Source organism: Hoplias malabaricus, chromosome 5, assembly GCF_029633855.1.
Source record: "Hoplias malabaricus isolate fHopMal1 chromosome 5, fHopMal1.hap1, whole genome shotgun sequence".
Classification (NCBI taxonomy): domain Eukaryota; kingdom Metazoa; phylum Chordata; class Actinopteri; order Characiformes; family Erythrinidae; genus Hoplias; species Hoplias malabaricus.
Window position 1 is genome coordinate 45,758,424 of NC_089804.1, and position 16,286 is coordinate 45,774,709.

Genomic DNA, 16,286 nt, shown 5'->3' on the forward strand with positions numbered 1-16,286 from the left:
GTCTAAAAAAGAGGACATGTCCGTGTAAAAGAGGACGTCTGGTCACCCTAGTTTAGGGAACATAATTGTATGTTCTATAATAATTATAGATTTTAAAGTTGTGTTTCATGTAATCTCCAGGACTCAAATTGCGTTCTTTTATTTTACACAGATAGGGCCCTCTCCTTTTGAAGAAGAGAATGTAATGTAATGTGTTTAGGGAATATAACTCTATTCTGAACCATTTCTGTACTTTTAAAATGCACATTTTACAACTTTGCTGACAATAATGTACATGTACCGTACCTTTTTGTCTGAGAGTGTCGATTACTTACTTCTTTAATTTCAAGCAAATTATAAATATATTTCTAGGCGTAGCCAACATTCATCGGCCAATACGATTCCGGTTTTTCAACTATTAGCCAATCACAGGGCACGATGCCACAATACGGGTGTAAGGGTGGAAAAACAACGCCTACGGGAGCGGTCTCGTGAAAGTGCGCTCTGATTGGACGCCGGGGTCGTATAAAGATCCGCAGTCCCTAACTCTTCTAACACAGCTGGCGGCTCATCTCGTGCACACAGATGCTGACTTAACGCGCGTGTCGTCCCCAAATCATCTCCAACCTCCATTCGCCTTCACCCCGCCGCGGCCAAAAATGAAGGAGCGCAGAGCGAGCCAGCCGCTGGTGGTCCGCTGTAAACTCGTCCTGGTGGGCGACGTGCAGTGCGGGAAAACAGCGATGCTTCAAGTCCTGGCCAAGGACTGTTACCCAGAGGTAAAGGCACTCGCGCGCACACACACACTCTTCTGCTCCACGCTCGTCGTGCACAACTTTTCCCGTGCATTATTCAGAGCGTTCTGCAAAACCACTTCCAACCAAATCAAAGATTAGTAACTGTTTGCATTTGTTGGCAGCTCGACCCTTTGGGGCAGAAATGTTCTTATCCCCGAAGCCTGCTACGATCTTTGCATGCGTGGTGCGACGCGGCGCACGTGAGCTGGGAACGGGCGCAACCCTGTCAGCCTGCACGTGCTAAGGGCACGCAGTAGGAATAGACGGCAGCCAAAACAAAAACAAGCGTAAACCGTTGTAATGATGCAGGCTCTGTTCACACTCCTCCGAGCGAATTTAAGTTTTATTTCTGCGCTGAAAATAGTACACGATCCACGAGTGGTCTACGCAACATCAGTAGAGTTGTCGTAAATTTGAAAATAAACGTCAGTATATTGTGTTGATGTAACAGGAATTTCACCGTGTTATATATCTGCGTTATATCAGAACCTGAGTCCGCTGCTCTTGTCCACAGACTTACGTCCCAACCGTGTTTGAAAACTACACCGCGGGGCTGGATCTGGAGGGGCATCGCGTGGAGCTCAGTCTGTGGGACACGTCTGGTGAGAAAACCGTCTGCTGTCGGTTCTTAATTTATCAAACACTTGTCCATGATCTCTAGAGGAGCCAATATAAGACTTAACAGATGTTGCTGTTGTGGTTAATTATTAATTATTAGGAATAGTTTTAGTAGAGTTCTGTTTTGTTACTGTTTTCATTCATTTAATGTAGCAAATAAATATATTAATCTGGGAATGCTATAGCATCCAGGGATTCAGGAATGACTCGTCTGTTCCCATTGGAACCCACTACTAATATTCAAGTGAGGTATTTACAAGAGTTGACTGTGCATGCTAGTATACATGAGCATTTCCCTAGCTTTTTGTAACTGATCTAAGAAGAACATGCATGTTCAGTTTTGTGGAGTTTAATTTACGAATCACTTGAGATTAAAATGTTGTTACACCGACTTCTGTCAAAAGTTAAGAGGGTAATTTGTTTACTATTTTGCAGACACATGTTTTCCTTTGGAAAGCTACGATATGGTGTACAGTCAAAAGCCAGTCTGTGTGTGTTTTCTTTAATGAAAGATAGGGCAGTAGGTCAGTTGTTGTCTCTGAGCAGCCAGCACTGAGACATGAGCACCTGAGGCATGGGTTAAACTCACGGCTAGGTCTGTGAAGGGTAAAGATTAGCCTACAGGGAGAGCTCAGGTTCAGTTCAGCAGGCTAGCAGAGACTAGCAGACAGCAGCTGAGACCCATCCCTGAGCACATGACACCAAGGGAAAGGAGTCTCTCAGATGAAAATCTGTGTCTATGTTTGTCTGCTTAAGTCCCTGTTGGAACAACTAAAGATCTGTTATCTTCTAAAACAGACTTGCATTCTTCTCTCAGCTCACAGACTATTAAGAAGATTAATCCCACTGTTGCTCAGTTCAGTATTATTTCATATAGGATTTTTAAGCAATTCATTTTACAACAGAGTAGCTCAATAGAAACAACCCTCTTCAACACCAGGATTATTGTTCACTTTTTATCTTAAGCCTTATTATATAGTGACAAACAGTGTACTATTACAAAGTGACTATAAGTTATACACAGTCATATCAGAATATTACGACCACCTCTTTGTTTCTGTCTGCACACACTGTCCATTCTCTCTGCTCCACTGGCCATGCAGAAGCAGTCTGTAGTTCTCCACTTACAGATTGTAGTCCATATGCTGCTCTGTATACTTTGATTGCTCCCCTTCACTTTGTTCATGAATTGTCAGGACCACCTCAGAGAAGGTATGATTTGGGTGGTGGATCATGCTCAGTACTGGTTGTATTTTATTCTGTGTTGTGATGGTACAAGTGCATCTGACAGATATATATATTTATGCTTGAAGGCATATCTTGAGCAAAATAAGCATTCAATGCCATGACGTTTTGGCTGAAACTACTGCATTTCTTGAACAGTGTCAAGCAGGTAAATTCACACAGCCAGAGTAACTTACAACATAAACCTAAGGAAACAATCTCATCAATTTGCAGGACAGAAATTATGGGCTGCAGGGGATGTGCTAGAGGTGTAAATGGAAATAGGTGGCGACCAATTACATTCATAGAGCCATGTGCACTGAACAAAGGCTAAAAATAAATAAATAAAATAAAATAAATAAAAATATATAAATTATGGACATATTTTGTTCTTGGGAATAATTTGTAAATATATCTTTTTGATTAAATTCTTTTTTATTTAATTTTTGTGGTTATAAATGAATGGCTAAATGGTGATGAAATTCATAGAGACAGAGACCACATTTTGTTCATGTAACTTCTTTGATATAAGCTAAAACAACATAAAGAATTGGACAGAAATTTAGGCAGAAACTGAATCTGTCTCTGATTTCATAGAAGTTGGTTAAATTTTATTCTTATTACAATTCAAGTAATTCTAATCATAAATTTTAAATCATCAGTCCACAAAATATTACTTTGTCATCATCAAAAGGTCCAGTTTTGGTGTTTGAGGGCAAACATCTTTAGTTGACCATTTCCTTTTCTCAGTAACACCTTGACAGCTACACATTCTTATATCCTCATGCTGTTTAGCTGTCTTCTCACACTGGATCTATCTTCTGTGTGAACTGAAGTGAAGTATAGTTTTCTCCTACTTCTCAAAAGAAGTAAAAAAAAAAGATACGTTTTGGTGGTTCTGCCAGTTTCCCCATGTTTTATCATCAACTTTCAGAAGTCAGGTTTTTATTTCCATAAGCAAGTTGACTGTGTAACCTTTCAGCTCCTCCTCAGATATATCTCCTGAAAGTGCATTTTGCACACTACTGTAGGTAAGAGCTGACAGGGGTGTGTAGTTGGGGACCTAGTTGTAGTCAGTACATGTACAAGTAAACAACCACTTTCTTCATAATTTGCTTCGTACCACATTACTCCAAACGTTTGTGTTTGAAATATCTTAAATTGAAAATATAGTAGTAATGTGGCAGTAAAAGGGAATAAACAGCATCTGTTTCTAAGGGATATTGATCTGTAATGCGACTGCACTCTACTCAGGTGAACACAGAGGTTCTTTTGGGGTCAAATGTTCTTGTTAATTGTGTAACATCAGGAAGCAGTGCCTGATGAATCTGTGTTAATTAACATGCTCGATTGCTTAAGTGCACTAATATTCTAACATGAATGAGTGGGTGTTTTTGTCACTGTTGCGGTCAGTTAATGATGGTCCTGATTGATCTGCCATGGCATTGTGGTGAATCTGCTGGAAGGGCTGGAAAGTTCCAAATATTTTCAAAATCTTAACCCAGTCCAATCTTATCACCCAATGATACAACAAACGTTTGTGTGACATAAAGGAATTATTTAATTCTTACATTCCCATTAAAATGAAGATAAAACATAAGTTAATATAATTCGTTCATTGATTGCTGGGTGGTTTGGATGCTTTCTACAATTAACATTGCATTTTGAGCCCTCAAGACCAAATTTTGCAGCAGCCCTGCTGTAGCTAATTAAAGCTAGACAGCATCATGAATGACATTGTACTGTTAAATTAACAAAAATAAGAGAGTGACCCCTCATACAAACAAAATATAATTAATTTCACTTATTATTAGATTCAAGTACTTAAAAACGTAGCTACCGTGCTACAACTAATCATTAAATTTACATTCCCTGTCATTGGTGGATCAGCGACAGCCAAACTCAATTGTAGCACTCTGGAGATAACATCATGCTGAAGTATATAAAGGGTATAAGGTATTTCCAGCACCCAGATTTACCAACAAACAAGAGCTCATTTTTAGATGTGTGTGTTCAAAGCAAGTGAAAGCTATCAGTATTCAGATGCCCTTCAGAGAACTTCATTAATTGTGCATTAAGAGATAACAGACTGGGGAATCTCTGCCAGACTGGCAATCATATAAACACACACAGACGCACACTCACTCAATAACTGTAACTAATTGCAAATTATTAATTGAATTTGCTCATCATTTTGGCACTCAAGACTTAAACATCTCATCATACACTCTCCATATCAAAGTGCATGTATGATGAGCAGCTGGGGAAAGCTTTCATCTATGCTTAAATCTTGAGAGGAATATATAGTGTTTTAAATTTGTCTTCTTGTACAATAATTAAAGTCTAAGGCTGACCAAGTCAATTAGGCCTGGTTTAAATGGTTTTAAATCTGCCACATTCCAGGTTGCATACAATATACTGCCACTGATAATAATAACTTGGGTGGTTTCCCTTTTTTAGAGAAAAACAATGCAAACAATCTGTTGATATGAAACATTGTATTAGAAGTATCTGCCCATTAGTTTCTACCATAAGCAGGTCTAGATTGAACAGGAGTCAATAAGAATTGGAAAGCTAGTCTCACTAGCAGTCAACAACATGTTGCAAATGTTGCAGACAGAAATTAGGTAGAGAAAATATGATTCTGTTAAACCATACCTGTAAATTAAAAATGTTCAAGCCGAATTAACATCATATGCATTGCATTCGTTTTTTTCACCTTTCTAATTTTCATGTAAATTTTTTTCCCCAATATCCACATGGTAACGGTAAATTTTAATTTCTTAGTTTCTTAGTTTTAGCGGTCCTTTGACAGAAATGCGCTTCTGATAATAAACCAGAATGGTTACAAAACTAAAGAAGTTGCATCAGAAAAGGCAATGTATGTTGGTTACTAATGTGCATTGTGGAATTACACTTGCAGGTTCTCCATATTATGATAACGTCAGGCCACTGTGCTATAGCGACTCAGATGCTGTGCTGCTCTGTTTTGACGTCAGCCGTCCTGACACTATTGACAGCTCACTGAAAAAGGTAAAGGAATCAAAGCAACTGAAGGTGCACATGAAGCCTGTATGATAGCTATTACAATGTTTACATAGAAACTTGTTATAAAAGTGTTACTAAGACTGTGCCTCTGATTCTGCAGTGGAAGACAGAGATCATGGATTTTTGTCCCAGAGCACGGATCCTCTTGGTTGGCTGTAAAACAGACCTGCGCACTGATGTGTGTACATTAATGGAGCTGTCCAATCAGAAAATGGTGCCCATTTCCCATGAACAGGTCAACCACTTGCCTCCTTGTTTGTAGCCTAAATGTAACTATGTCACTTTAATGTATCTGTCACTTTAAGCTCCAGATTTCAAATGTTGTGGCTTCATAGTATAATAGTAACAACTGAATAATACAATGTAGAAATGTGCAGAATAGTCATTTACTTTAACTAGCAAATTACTACAGTACCTGCTTGGTTTTTGAAGTTCCCAATTTTACACTATAAAATAGAGACTTATTTGGCTTTAGGCTTTAACATGTCTACTGATGCTACTTTTAGATATAAAACTTACATTTGTCCATTTTTGAATAAGCCATGTCAAACATTTCCAGAAAATTTACATTAAAAAATGTGCCTGACTACTCAACAAAGTTGAGTCAATAACTAAATAATTTTTCTGGGATTTATTGTCTTTCTATTTCCAGGGGTCTTCATTAGCAAAGCAGGTGGGAGCTGAGTCTTACCTGGAATGCTCAGCATTCACATCGGAGAAAAGCATCCACAGTGTGTTTCGTTTTGCAGCGCTTGCTTGCCTCAACAAGTTACAGCCATTGGTCAAACCCAGCCCTGGCCGGCGATTGTCCAAACGCCTACTTCACCTGCCCAGCAAAACCGAGCTTCTGAGCCCGTCCCTCAGCAAGGAGAGGACCAAGAGCTGCTCCATCATGTGACTTTTCACGTGCTTAAACAATCCAATAGAAGGGCCATTTTAGGCAGGAGAGAGGTCATGACATTTACTTACCCCTCCTTTCTCCCATCATACTCACATTCAGCATTTTCCATTTAATTTATAATAACGGCCCTGTCTCTCCCTCATAAAGAATGGTGAAATCTGCTGTATTCAGGTTTGCTGTATGACATTCCAGATTGGACCATTTTCTTCTAACACACTGCTTTAAACCCAAGGTCATTCAGGCCTTGCTTCACATGAACTCCAGTTTGTATTTAAGGAACATGATCTGTTCATATATGACTTATTGATTTGTTGTGCATATGTATAGGAATGAAATTTCACCTGTGAATGCATTCAAACATGTCCAAAATCTGGCTTCCTACTTGAGTGTGTTTATAGAACTCCAAGGTCTTGCATCATTTTGTAATTGACAATAAGCCCAAATAATTGCAATGGATCTAGGAAAATGGGAATTAATGAGCATATTAAAAGCATTGTTAAAAAAAACTAAACCTTGCCACCTAGAACTATGTATACTCTAGACTGCTTAAGGCTTACTACAAAATGACAACATGTGATTTATAGGAAACTCGATTCAATGCCTGCCACTGCTGCAGAGTTTAAAGCCTGTCCAAACAAGCCCAAAACAGGAGACAGAGGGATTAGCTAAGGAGACATTTCAAACCTAGTCTAATGAGAGGCTAGATATGACACAATCACCCTGAACGCACCTAATTTATTTTACTTCAAGACAGCATTCCCTCCTAAATCAGTAACACAAGAGTAGCTCTTCATAAATTATGCCCAAAATTGGTTACAATTGGTTACATGTTTTATTAGATTATGATTATGCCCATCTTGCCTAAACATTACTCCTCCCTATAATCAGTTCTGTTTGGAAGGCAACTTTGGGTACAGAAGAGAATCCTAATCCATCTTTATACTTTATTTGGGTGACCTCTGTAGCAAACCCCACTACAGTAGATAGTGATAATTAAAGAAACATTATTCCATCATTTGGAGCTGTTGCTTCTGTAGCAGCTACTGAAATGCTCAAAGCCTCTCAGTTGACAGTGTGGGATGTCAACAGATTTGCCGTTATTATTATTACTATTTTCTATTATTATTAAATTAATAAAGGGAGAATTTATAAATGTGATCAATAAGTTTTTTGATACCAAGTTCCATACAAGTCACATTCTCAACTCTAATTATATATTAATACATTAAGTAATTTTAAACAGATTTTGGATTAACCATTACATAAAACATGTTTTTTTTATTATTATTCATGGTTGATTTTTTTTAAACCAAACACATAGAAGCTGAACATACTGTAACATAACTGTAAACCATAAAAAAAAAGCTGATTGTATCTTTGGAAACCACAATTGATTTGGCAGTTCCCTTTGACACCCACTTGTAAACCATATATTGATCAGTTCAGCAAGACAAATGGGTCCCCGACTCTTCTGCCAAGGGTTGCATTCGATTCTGTGAGAATAGCACAGCGTGGGATAAGCGTAGACCTCTCTACTGAATCACACAAGTGGGCTTCTTGTATAAACAGTATTGTAACAGGCTGGTCCTGTCATAAGTATCTTTTTTCATTCCTAAACAAGCTGTAATTTTGTTCTGCTCTTTGCCCAGTTTTTCTCTCGTGTGCTCCAATTCTGCCTGTGCATGTTCCTGTCTTTTGTCTACTCATGGGTGGGGAACGGTAGCCTCTGAAGCCGGAGACTGAAGCTGTAGACTTTGTGAGTTTAATATGCACACAGCCTTGTGCATCGCTCTACACGCATTGCGCTGGAATTTGAACGCGTTTCCTAGCAACGGCCAAGGGGGGCGTGGGGGGTGGCACGTCTCAAGGCTGCTGGGAAGAAAAAGAAGGGAAGACAGGTTCCCTCACTGTAGCATTACACATTATCGTACTGCTGAGGCCATAGCTCTGAAGAGGTTCTAGGGAAAACTTTAACAGGTTATCAATCTCTGATCAACATGTTATTGCTAAAAGTTTGTAAAAAAAAAAAAAGTGTGTGCTACACACAATAATTATTAGGTATTCTGATTAGGGCTTGACTAATATGTCAGTTTGGTGAATTTTAACTGTATATGTATTTGTTGATATTGTCGTTATTTATTTATAGCTTGTTTCATATGGTTCAGAACAGACAGCACTAACCTGAGCAGAGGACTTTGATGGTTTCATTCTGTTCAGAAACTGCTAAAATGCCAAGAACCAATGGTTCTATGCTTTTCTAGCTCCTTGGAATTGGCATCAGTGACAATATTTTTTATTAGTCAGGCCCTAATTTTACATGCACCTTCTAAATATTTCCCCCTTTTGGATACTTGGATGTACATATCTTAGTTTTGTATAATAAACTTTATACATCCCTCTGTAAGTTAATATTTGTTGTATATTTATGTGTAAAATGTAGCCTAAAATGTTGTGTTGTATGATTCTAATTTATTGGAAAAGCTATTAATGTTGGTTATATTTCTGCTTTTGTCCATGCTTTTGCTCCTCTGATAAACTGTGGTTTTTGACTTCATTAAAAAAAACACCTTTATTCTTAAAAAACAGTTTAATTGAAAATTTGTACAGATTTGAGTATTTACAGTTGTGTTGGAGATTTGTCCTGCAGCATGGTCTCTGAGAGCAACGTACACACCTTGGTTTTGCAGGCTGTACTGTAAGTCTGGTTCTTTCAAAATGACATTTCGACATTTCCACCCCCAGCTCCAAGTTCGTCCCTCGGGTGCTTTATAATGGTCCCCCTGCTTTCACAGTATTGCAAAGATTTACAGTGAAAGATTGCCCACACAGAGCAGCTCATTTACTAGCATTATGAGGCTCAATGTATGTGCAGCAGAATAACTGACAGTACTCTTAATATACATACATTTAAAATATTAAACTAGAGATAAACATTGTTCAATATTTGATTATGTTAACATTTTATTTTATTTTGAATAATATATCATTTGGAAATAAATCAACATTTATTTTTTAATAGTTATGTACCCCAAAATTCAATAATTACAATTAAAATCCTGGATATATGATGACTGTTGATGATTTTTGAGTCCAGATGGTCACTTTGTTGTTGGCACATTTGGGAAATTGATGTTTGTTTGCCCAAAACAGACCCCTGAAACATGCATTTCTTCTCACCACAGCACATTTCTACTGCCTTTCAATCCACATGAGATGGTGAACTACTTGCACTGTAATTTCTTTTTTCATTAATTTTAGCACATAGGAGTGAGACACAACCCATTTTCACACACACACACAGATAACGATGTAAACACACACACAGACAGCAAGAACACACATCAGCCACCACAGTGCAGGAGCCCTTCTTCTATGAAACACATGAAAATAAATAAAGAGTCATTCAGCATCTTGTCAACCCTCTTGCACTCATCAATCTCGTTTTATCCCACCTTCAATATGCCTCTATTCACTTGAATGGGGGGTGGTTATATATATATATATACTTCCTTATACATTCACCTACAGACGTCATTTTAAATGGGAGAAAAATTTCTACTTTCTAGCACCTGCAAATGTGAAATTGTTTGAAAATACGGATTTTGAGTTATGAATTTTTGTTTGGCACTAAGAAATGTTTTGTCTCCCATAGAGTTCAATGTATTTCAGAGCAGCTCACGGCACATAGTTTTGTCTGTAATTAATTCGTCATGACACAATCAATTCTCACTCAAACCAAAATTTTTAATTTTCACCAAATTAATCCCCACAGTGTCCTTGTCGCAATGGTACATTTGATTTAGCGATTTTGTAAATATTTTCCAAGCAACACAAGTTTTTTTGGAGGGTGTATCCCTGTAGGAATGCACTGACTTTCTGCACTGACTTGAATCTCTAAGTGCTTCAGCTTTGTGCGTGTGAGAGAGAGAAGGAGGGGGAAGGGGGCCAGAGGAAGGAGGAGGGGGAGAGAGGGAGGGGGAGATACAGTGTCCTACCCTGTTTGTGTGTGTATGTGTCACAAAAAAGAAAGATAGGACACCCAGTGTTCAAATTAGGGTGGAAGAGTGATCCAAGGGGCGCAACCATTTCACGTTTCCTTTAGTAAAGACAAGTTTCTAGTTTATTACTGAAAGCACGATGATAAATGATCACAAACACTCTCTCAAACACTCTCTTCCCCAGCCACTTTATGCTGCTCTCGAGTCTCTCCCTAGCTCTCCAAAACAAACTCGGTGCTGCACTTATTAGCGCCCCTCTCAAAACCATTCATGCGGAACCAGCAGTAAGTTTTTGATAAAAATATAAATGAACTAATGAACCAATATACTTAAAATATTGAATTAAAAAGTACAGAAATGTACAAATACTAAAGAAAAAGCTTGTCCTATAGTAACCTATGATAAAAAAAAAAGGTGTGTCCCTAGTTATCAGTAAACTGATACCAAATGTAAATGTTGCCAAATAATTTTAATTTCAAGCAATATTTTAATAAAATTAATATTTATTTTTTTTATTTCTAAATGCAAAGGCCTTCTTTGAATGGCAGCAAGCTGCTCTAAATCCTGTATATATTGTTTGGCATTAACGGTGCCTTCACAGTTGTGCATACTCATGCCATGTGCACTTATGCACCCCTACCACCATGGATGATGGTTTTTAAATTGTGCACTTATAATAAACCAGAGGGTTCCTCTCCTCTTTAGCCTGGAGGATGCAGCACTCCTAATTTCTAAAAAGAAATTCAATTTAAATTGTCAAACAACTTTCCACTTCACCTTAGTCCACATTAAATATTCTCAGGGCCAGTGAATGCATGACTGGTGTATATCTGCATCCTGTTTATATGTGGTTACTTCTTTGCATTTGTGAGTTTTAACTTGCATTTTTGGATGCAGTGACAAAATTGTTTCTGAGCCCACGAAGTGATGTCCACTACAAAAATGCATCAGTTTTAAAGCAATGCCACATGAATACCCAAAGATCACGGCTAGCGAATATTGGTTTTGTTTTGCCTTTTCTTGGTTGTATTTGTATTTTTAAATATATGTTTTAAATGATTTGCACATCATTGCATTCTGTTTTTATTTACATTTTGCTCCCCACATTTTTTGAAAATTGTGTTTGTACACTCTGTGGTTTTATAGTGCATTGAAACTAATGTTAATAAACAAAAGTACTGCATAACACATCACAAGGAAAGAACAGAAATTTGTTTAACAAGACTATCATTTTGGTGAATGGAAATGGTAAAAACAGACAGAAAAAAGGGGATTTAAAGAGCTGTCTTTCCCTGGGATTTACTGTCTCTCTGTTGTGTGTGTCTAGATGGCAATGGGTTCGGATTCTATTGCAACTCATACTGGAGCTGGTGTAAAATTTTAAAAAAAGGTAGCGATATAACAGGAAGGTGTGTGTGTGTGTGTGTGTGTGTTTGTGCATGTGTGTAAATTTTTGTGGCAACCATGTTCATAATGAAAAGGAGAGTCAAAATATTTTAAAGTTCTGGTTTATCTGAAATTATTTGAAGTATGGTCACCCTAACCTTTCATCTTTAAGAGACAGGAGAATATCTAGCTTTACTTTTGCTTCAGATTTCAAAATGGTCTAAAGTGTTGTTTTATTTGTTTGTATTGTTTATTTATTTTTTTTAATTATTATTATTATTATTTTATACCCATCCACTATGAGAACACAACTTGGTGCTTTGGGTCTGAAAACTTGTGCAAGTGTCAAGAATCCATCACTAGGAAAAGGAAATGGACTAAAAGAAAATTTGCATCAGAACACCAAAAACTGGACATTTCTAAAAGGATTTATGCATTGATAAATATTTATTTGTAATTTTAATGGCACAAAATTTGGTTAAATTATGTTAGGAACAAAGTAAAAGAAAGTAAACCCATTTCCAGACAGACTTTCAAATGTATTCCGCTGTCCAGATTTGATTTAATGAAATCTGCATGGCTGTCTCAACTGAATCCATCTGTTTACAGGCTGTTCAGTCACGCAGAAAGTGCAGACAGCACACACACAAAAAAAATATATATATATATATATAAACACACACACACACACACACACACACACACACACACACACACTACAAGGCCTTGAACCCATGTGAAAAATGATGAATACACATAATGGCCATAGATAATACAAATTAGCATAATGATGTGAAACCAGTCTCACACAGCAAATTGTGCATAATATTTATAGTAGCTTATTCTTGTCCAATAATATAAATGTATTATTGTCCTGATTTACATAAATTGAATTCATTTACACATTTATATGCTGAATGAACATCTAACTGTGTTCATTACATTTCTTTGACTATATGTGATATTTTTTTTGTTTTGCTTTTCAATATATTGACTTACAAGCATCTACAATACAATACAATACAATATAAAAAAATGTTTTTTTACAAGATTTGTTGGGTAAGAATATGTTGGGTAAGAAATCAGAATAAGGTAGTGACTTGCAATATATTGAACATTTTATATATAAATATATATATATATATATATATATATATAGTGAAACTAACATTTTATTTTAGTATAGTAATGTTTTGAGAGTGTTTTGTACAGATGAGCTGTAGTGGCATGTTTCATGATGACAATTTCTCTCCTTTCTATTTCCCCTCTTACTAGCTCTGTGCTTATGTTATGCCATGGGGACACCTCAGAGCTCCCCCACACTAAAGGCACACCCTTCCCCCAGTACACACACACACACACACACACACAGAGTGCGGGGGCATGTTGATGAAGATGCCTCGAGGGTACGTTGATGATGGATGCTCATGTTTTGGCTGTTTAATTAGTTGTCTACGGTTATATGGCATCAGGGTCTCAGCTGGAAAAGTAGTGATGGGGGAGGTGGATATATTGGGAGTTTAGAGGTGTATGTTACATTGGGGGTTATATAGTTCAGGAAAACATTTGTGACTTTGGGATTTATTATGGAAAAAGGTGTTTGAACAGCTCTGTTTGGGTAAACTTGCAAGTTGCCAAATGTGTACCACATTTGAATTAATTTTCACCCAATTTTTTCCTCACCATTCAGTTCAGTTGAACATTCTACCATCATGAATCTTGACAATGTCAAATCGAACACCTGATAAGATCAGTTTTGAATCACAGTTTTACACCTACACAAACCTAACCTGAGATTAATAAAATTTCTGACATCCGTTGACCATTTAAAATTCTGGATGTATGTGTCTGTAAAATCATGCAAAGTCGCTTATGTTCTAACGGGGCATAGCAGGCTTACACACATTCAAGCATATGGAAAACAGCTGAGCCTAAAACACTCTTGATTTACACAGTATGGCAAATAACTAATTGGGTCAGGGAGCACTGCCAATGTCTCGAAGTCCTCAATCACAAATGGGAGGCTGTTTTCTACAATTACAAAATATAATGCAGTACTACAACATAAATTCCAATTAACCCCTTGAACCTTAGTAATTACTAAAACATTAACATTTAAGTTGTGTAACTTAAGTGTAGAGACACATACAAACCATATATATATATATATAGACACACACACACACACACTTGGCGCCATTTTTGTGCCTGTGTATATGCCCTTCTTCTATAAAACACATGAAAATAGATATACAGTCATTCAGCGTCTTAAGTTATTGATTAAACATGATGATAAACTATTACAAACACTTGCTCAAACACACTCTCGTTCGCTCAGAGCCGCTTTATGCCGCTCTCTCCCTCGCTCTCCAAAACAAACCCAGTGCCGCAGTAGTACCCCTCTAGAAATCATTCAGGCGGAACCAACAGTAAATCTTTGATAAAACTTTAAATGAACTACACCTAATAAAATGAAAAAAAAAAAATACAGAAATGTACAAATAAGAAGAAAAGGCTTGCTTTAATCCAATGTGAATTCGTTTTAATTACAAAAATTACACAAAGATTAAAATAATCTGTTATTATCCATCTCGGCTACCCCAAGGTGCTAATTATCGGTTATCGTATCAGCCCAAAAAAATTGGTATAAAAATTGGCCCTAAATTGGTATACACACACAGACACACACACACATTAATATATATATATATATATATATATATATATATATGTGTGTGACTTTGAGATTATTCAGAGTTTAGTGAATAATCTTGGGTTTGTGTTGTGAAAGCACAAACTGACTGAAAAAAAGGCAAAAGATTTTTTTTTTTTTTGAGAATGGAGAAACTGTAAAGCTCAGCAGAAAGCTTCTCATAGTGCTATCCAGCATTTTTCATTATCCTGCTTTATGATTATGAGGTGGATGATCTAAGAGATCAATATTGGACATTATTATGTGGTGAGGCTACAATTACAGAGTGCATTTGCATCTGCATACTGCATACTCTGCATACTTTCTTATCCCCATTTCACCGTGCTCTTCAATGGTTAGGACCCCCACAGAGCAGGCATGATTTGGGTGGTGGATAATTCTCAGTTTTGAGGTGACACTGACGTGGTGGTGGTGTGAAGTGTATGCTGTGCTGGTACAAGTGTATCAGACGCAGCAGTGCTGCTGGAGTATTTAAAGTCCTCACTGCTGTCACGGCTGAACTGAGAATAGTCCATCAACTGAAAATTGCAATGTTGACCAATGTAGTAACATAGCAACTTAGTAGGTGCATCTAACTGAGTAAACAGGGAGTGAACACTGTGTTTCAAACCTCCAGTAGCACTGATGTGCCTGATCCACCCATACAAGTGCAACACACACTAACACACCATGAACACATCAGTGTCAGTGCAGCGCTGAGAATGATCTAGCACTCAAATCATATCTGCTCTGCGAGGGGTCCTGAACATTTAATAGCAGGGTGAAATAGGGTTAAGAAAGTATGCAGAGACATAGGTAAACTACAGTCTGTATTTGTAGAACAACAAAGTTCTCCTGTATGGTCAGTGGGGCTGATAACATGGACAATGAATATAAATATAATGTGCGATTTCCTAATCCAGTGGTCATTTGATGTAATATTGGTGTGTCTTATACAAAGCATGTGTGACATGAGTATGCAGATTTTCTGTTATTTTCTAAATACAGAAATACATATCAAAAATACCATTCATACCAGTCAACAGAACATTTTCAAATGTTGCATATTAGGCTGAAAAATAAGAAAATGCTGTTTTTAAGAAAATTATTAACTTCCAAGAGCATGGTGAGACTAACATCACCTATTAATTAATATTATTTGAAACTGTAAATAGATAGTGACTTTTACAAATAAAACTTCATTTCTATTAAGGGAAACATATTTGTGTTGAATGCATAACAGTCTCTAGATTCTGATGTAATGAATGGTATGTCTAGTCTACTTAAAACTATTGTGAACCTGCCAGGCAACCAACAGGCCATTCTTCAGCATTATTCTAACCAACCTATCTCAAGGTCAGAGAGCCCTTATCAAGATCATAACGATCCTGCAGAGACTGAGAGAGAAAGAGAAAGAGAGAGAGAGAGAGAGAGAGAGAGAGAGAGAGAGCGCATGAAAACATGACTATTCTCTTTCTTCTTTCAGTGTCAGACAATGGAGGCAGGAGGAATGTAGTCATAGCAACAGTCTAAGTGTCTCTAAGCGTGTGTGTGTGTGTGTGTAGATGTATGGAGTATGAATACAGATTTACTTTTGTGGATTCAAAGAGAAACACATGGCAAATTAAATATTTAATGGACAT

At 37.2% G+C, this 16,286-nt stretch overlaps 1 protein-coding gene across 1 annotated transcript; it reads left to right on the forward strand.

The window, feature by feature from the left end:
- Positions 1-551: 551 nt before the first annotated feature.
- rnd1a (Rho family GTPase 1a) lies at positions 552-9,447 on the forward strand. Its single transcript, XM_066671387.1, has 5 exons — positions 552-758; positions 1,291-1,378; positions 5,542-5,651; positions 5,767-5,901; positions 6,319-9,447. Exons 1-5 carry the CDS (start codon positions 639-641, stop codon positions 6,562-6,564), a joined length of 699 nt encoding a protein of 232 aa, XP_066527484.1. The 5' UTR covers positions 552-638; the 3' UTR covers positions 6,565-9,447.
- Positions 9,448-16,286: the final 6,839 nt, after the last annotated feature.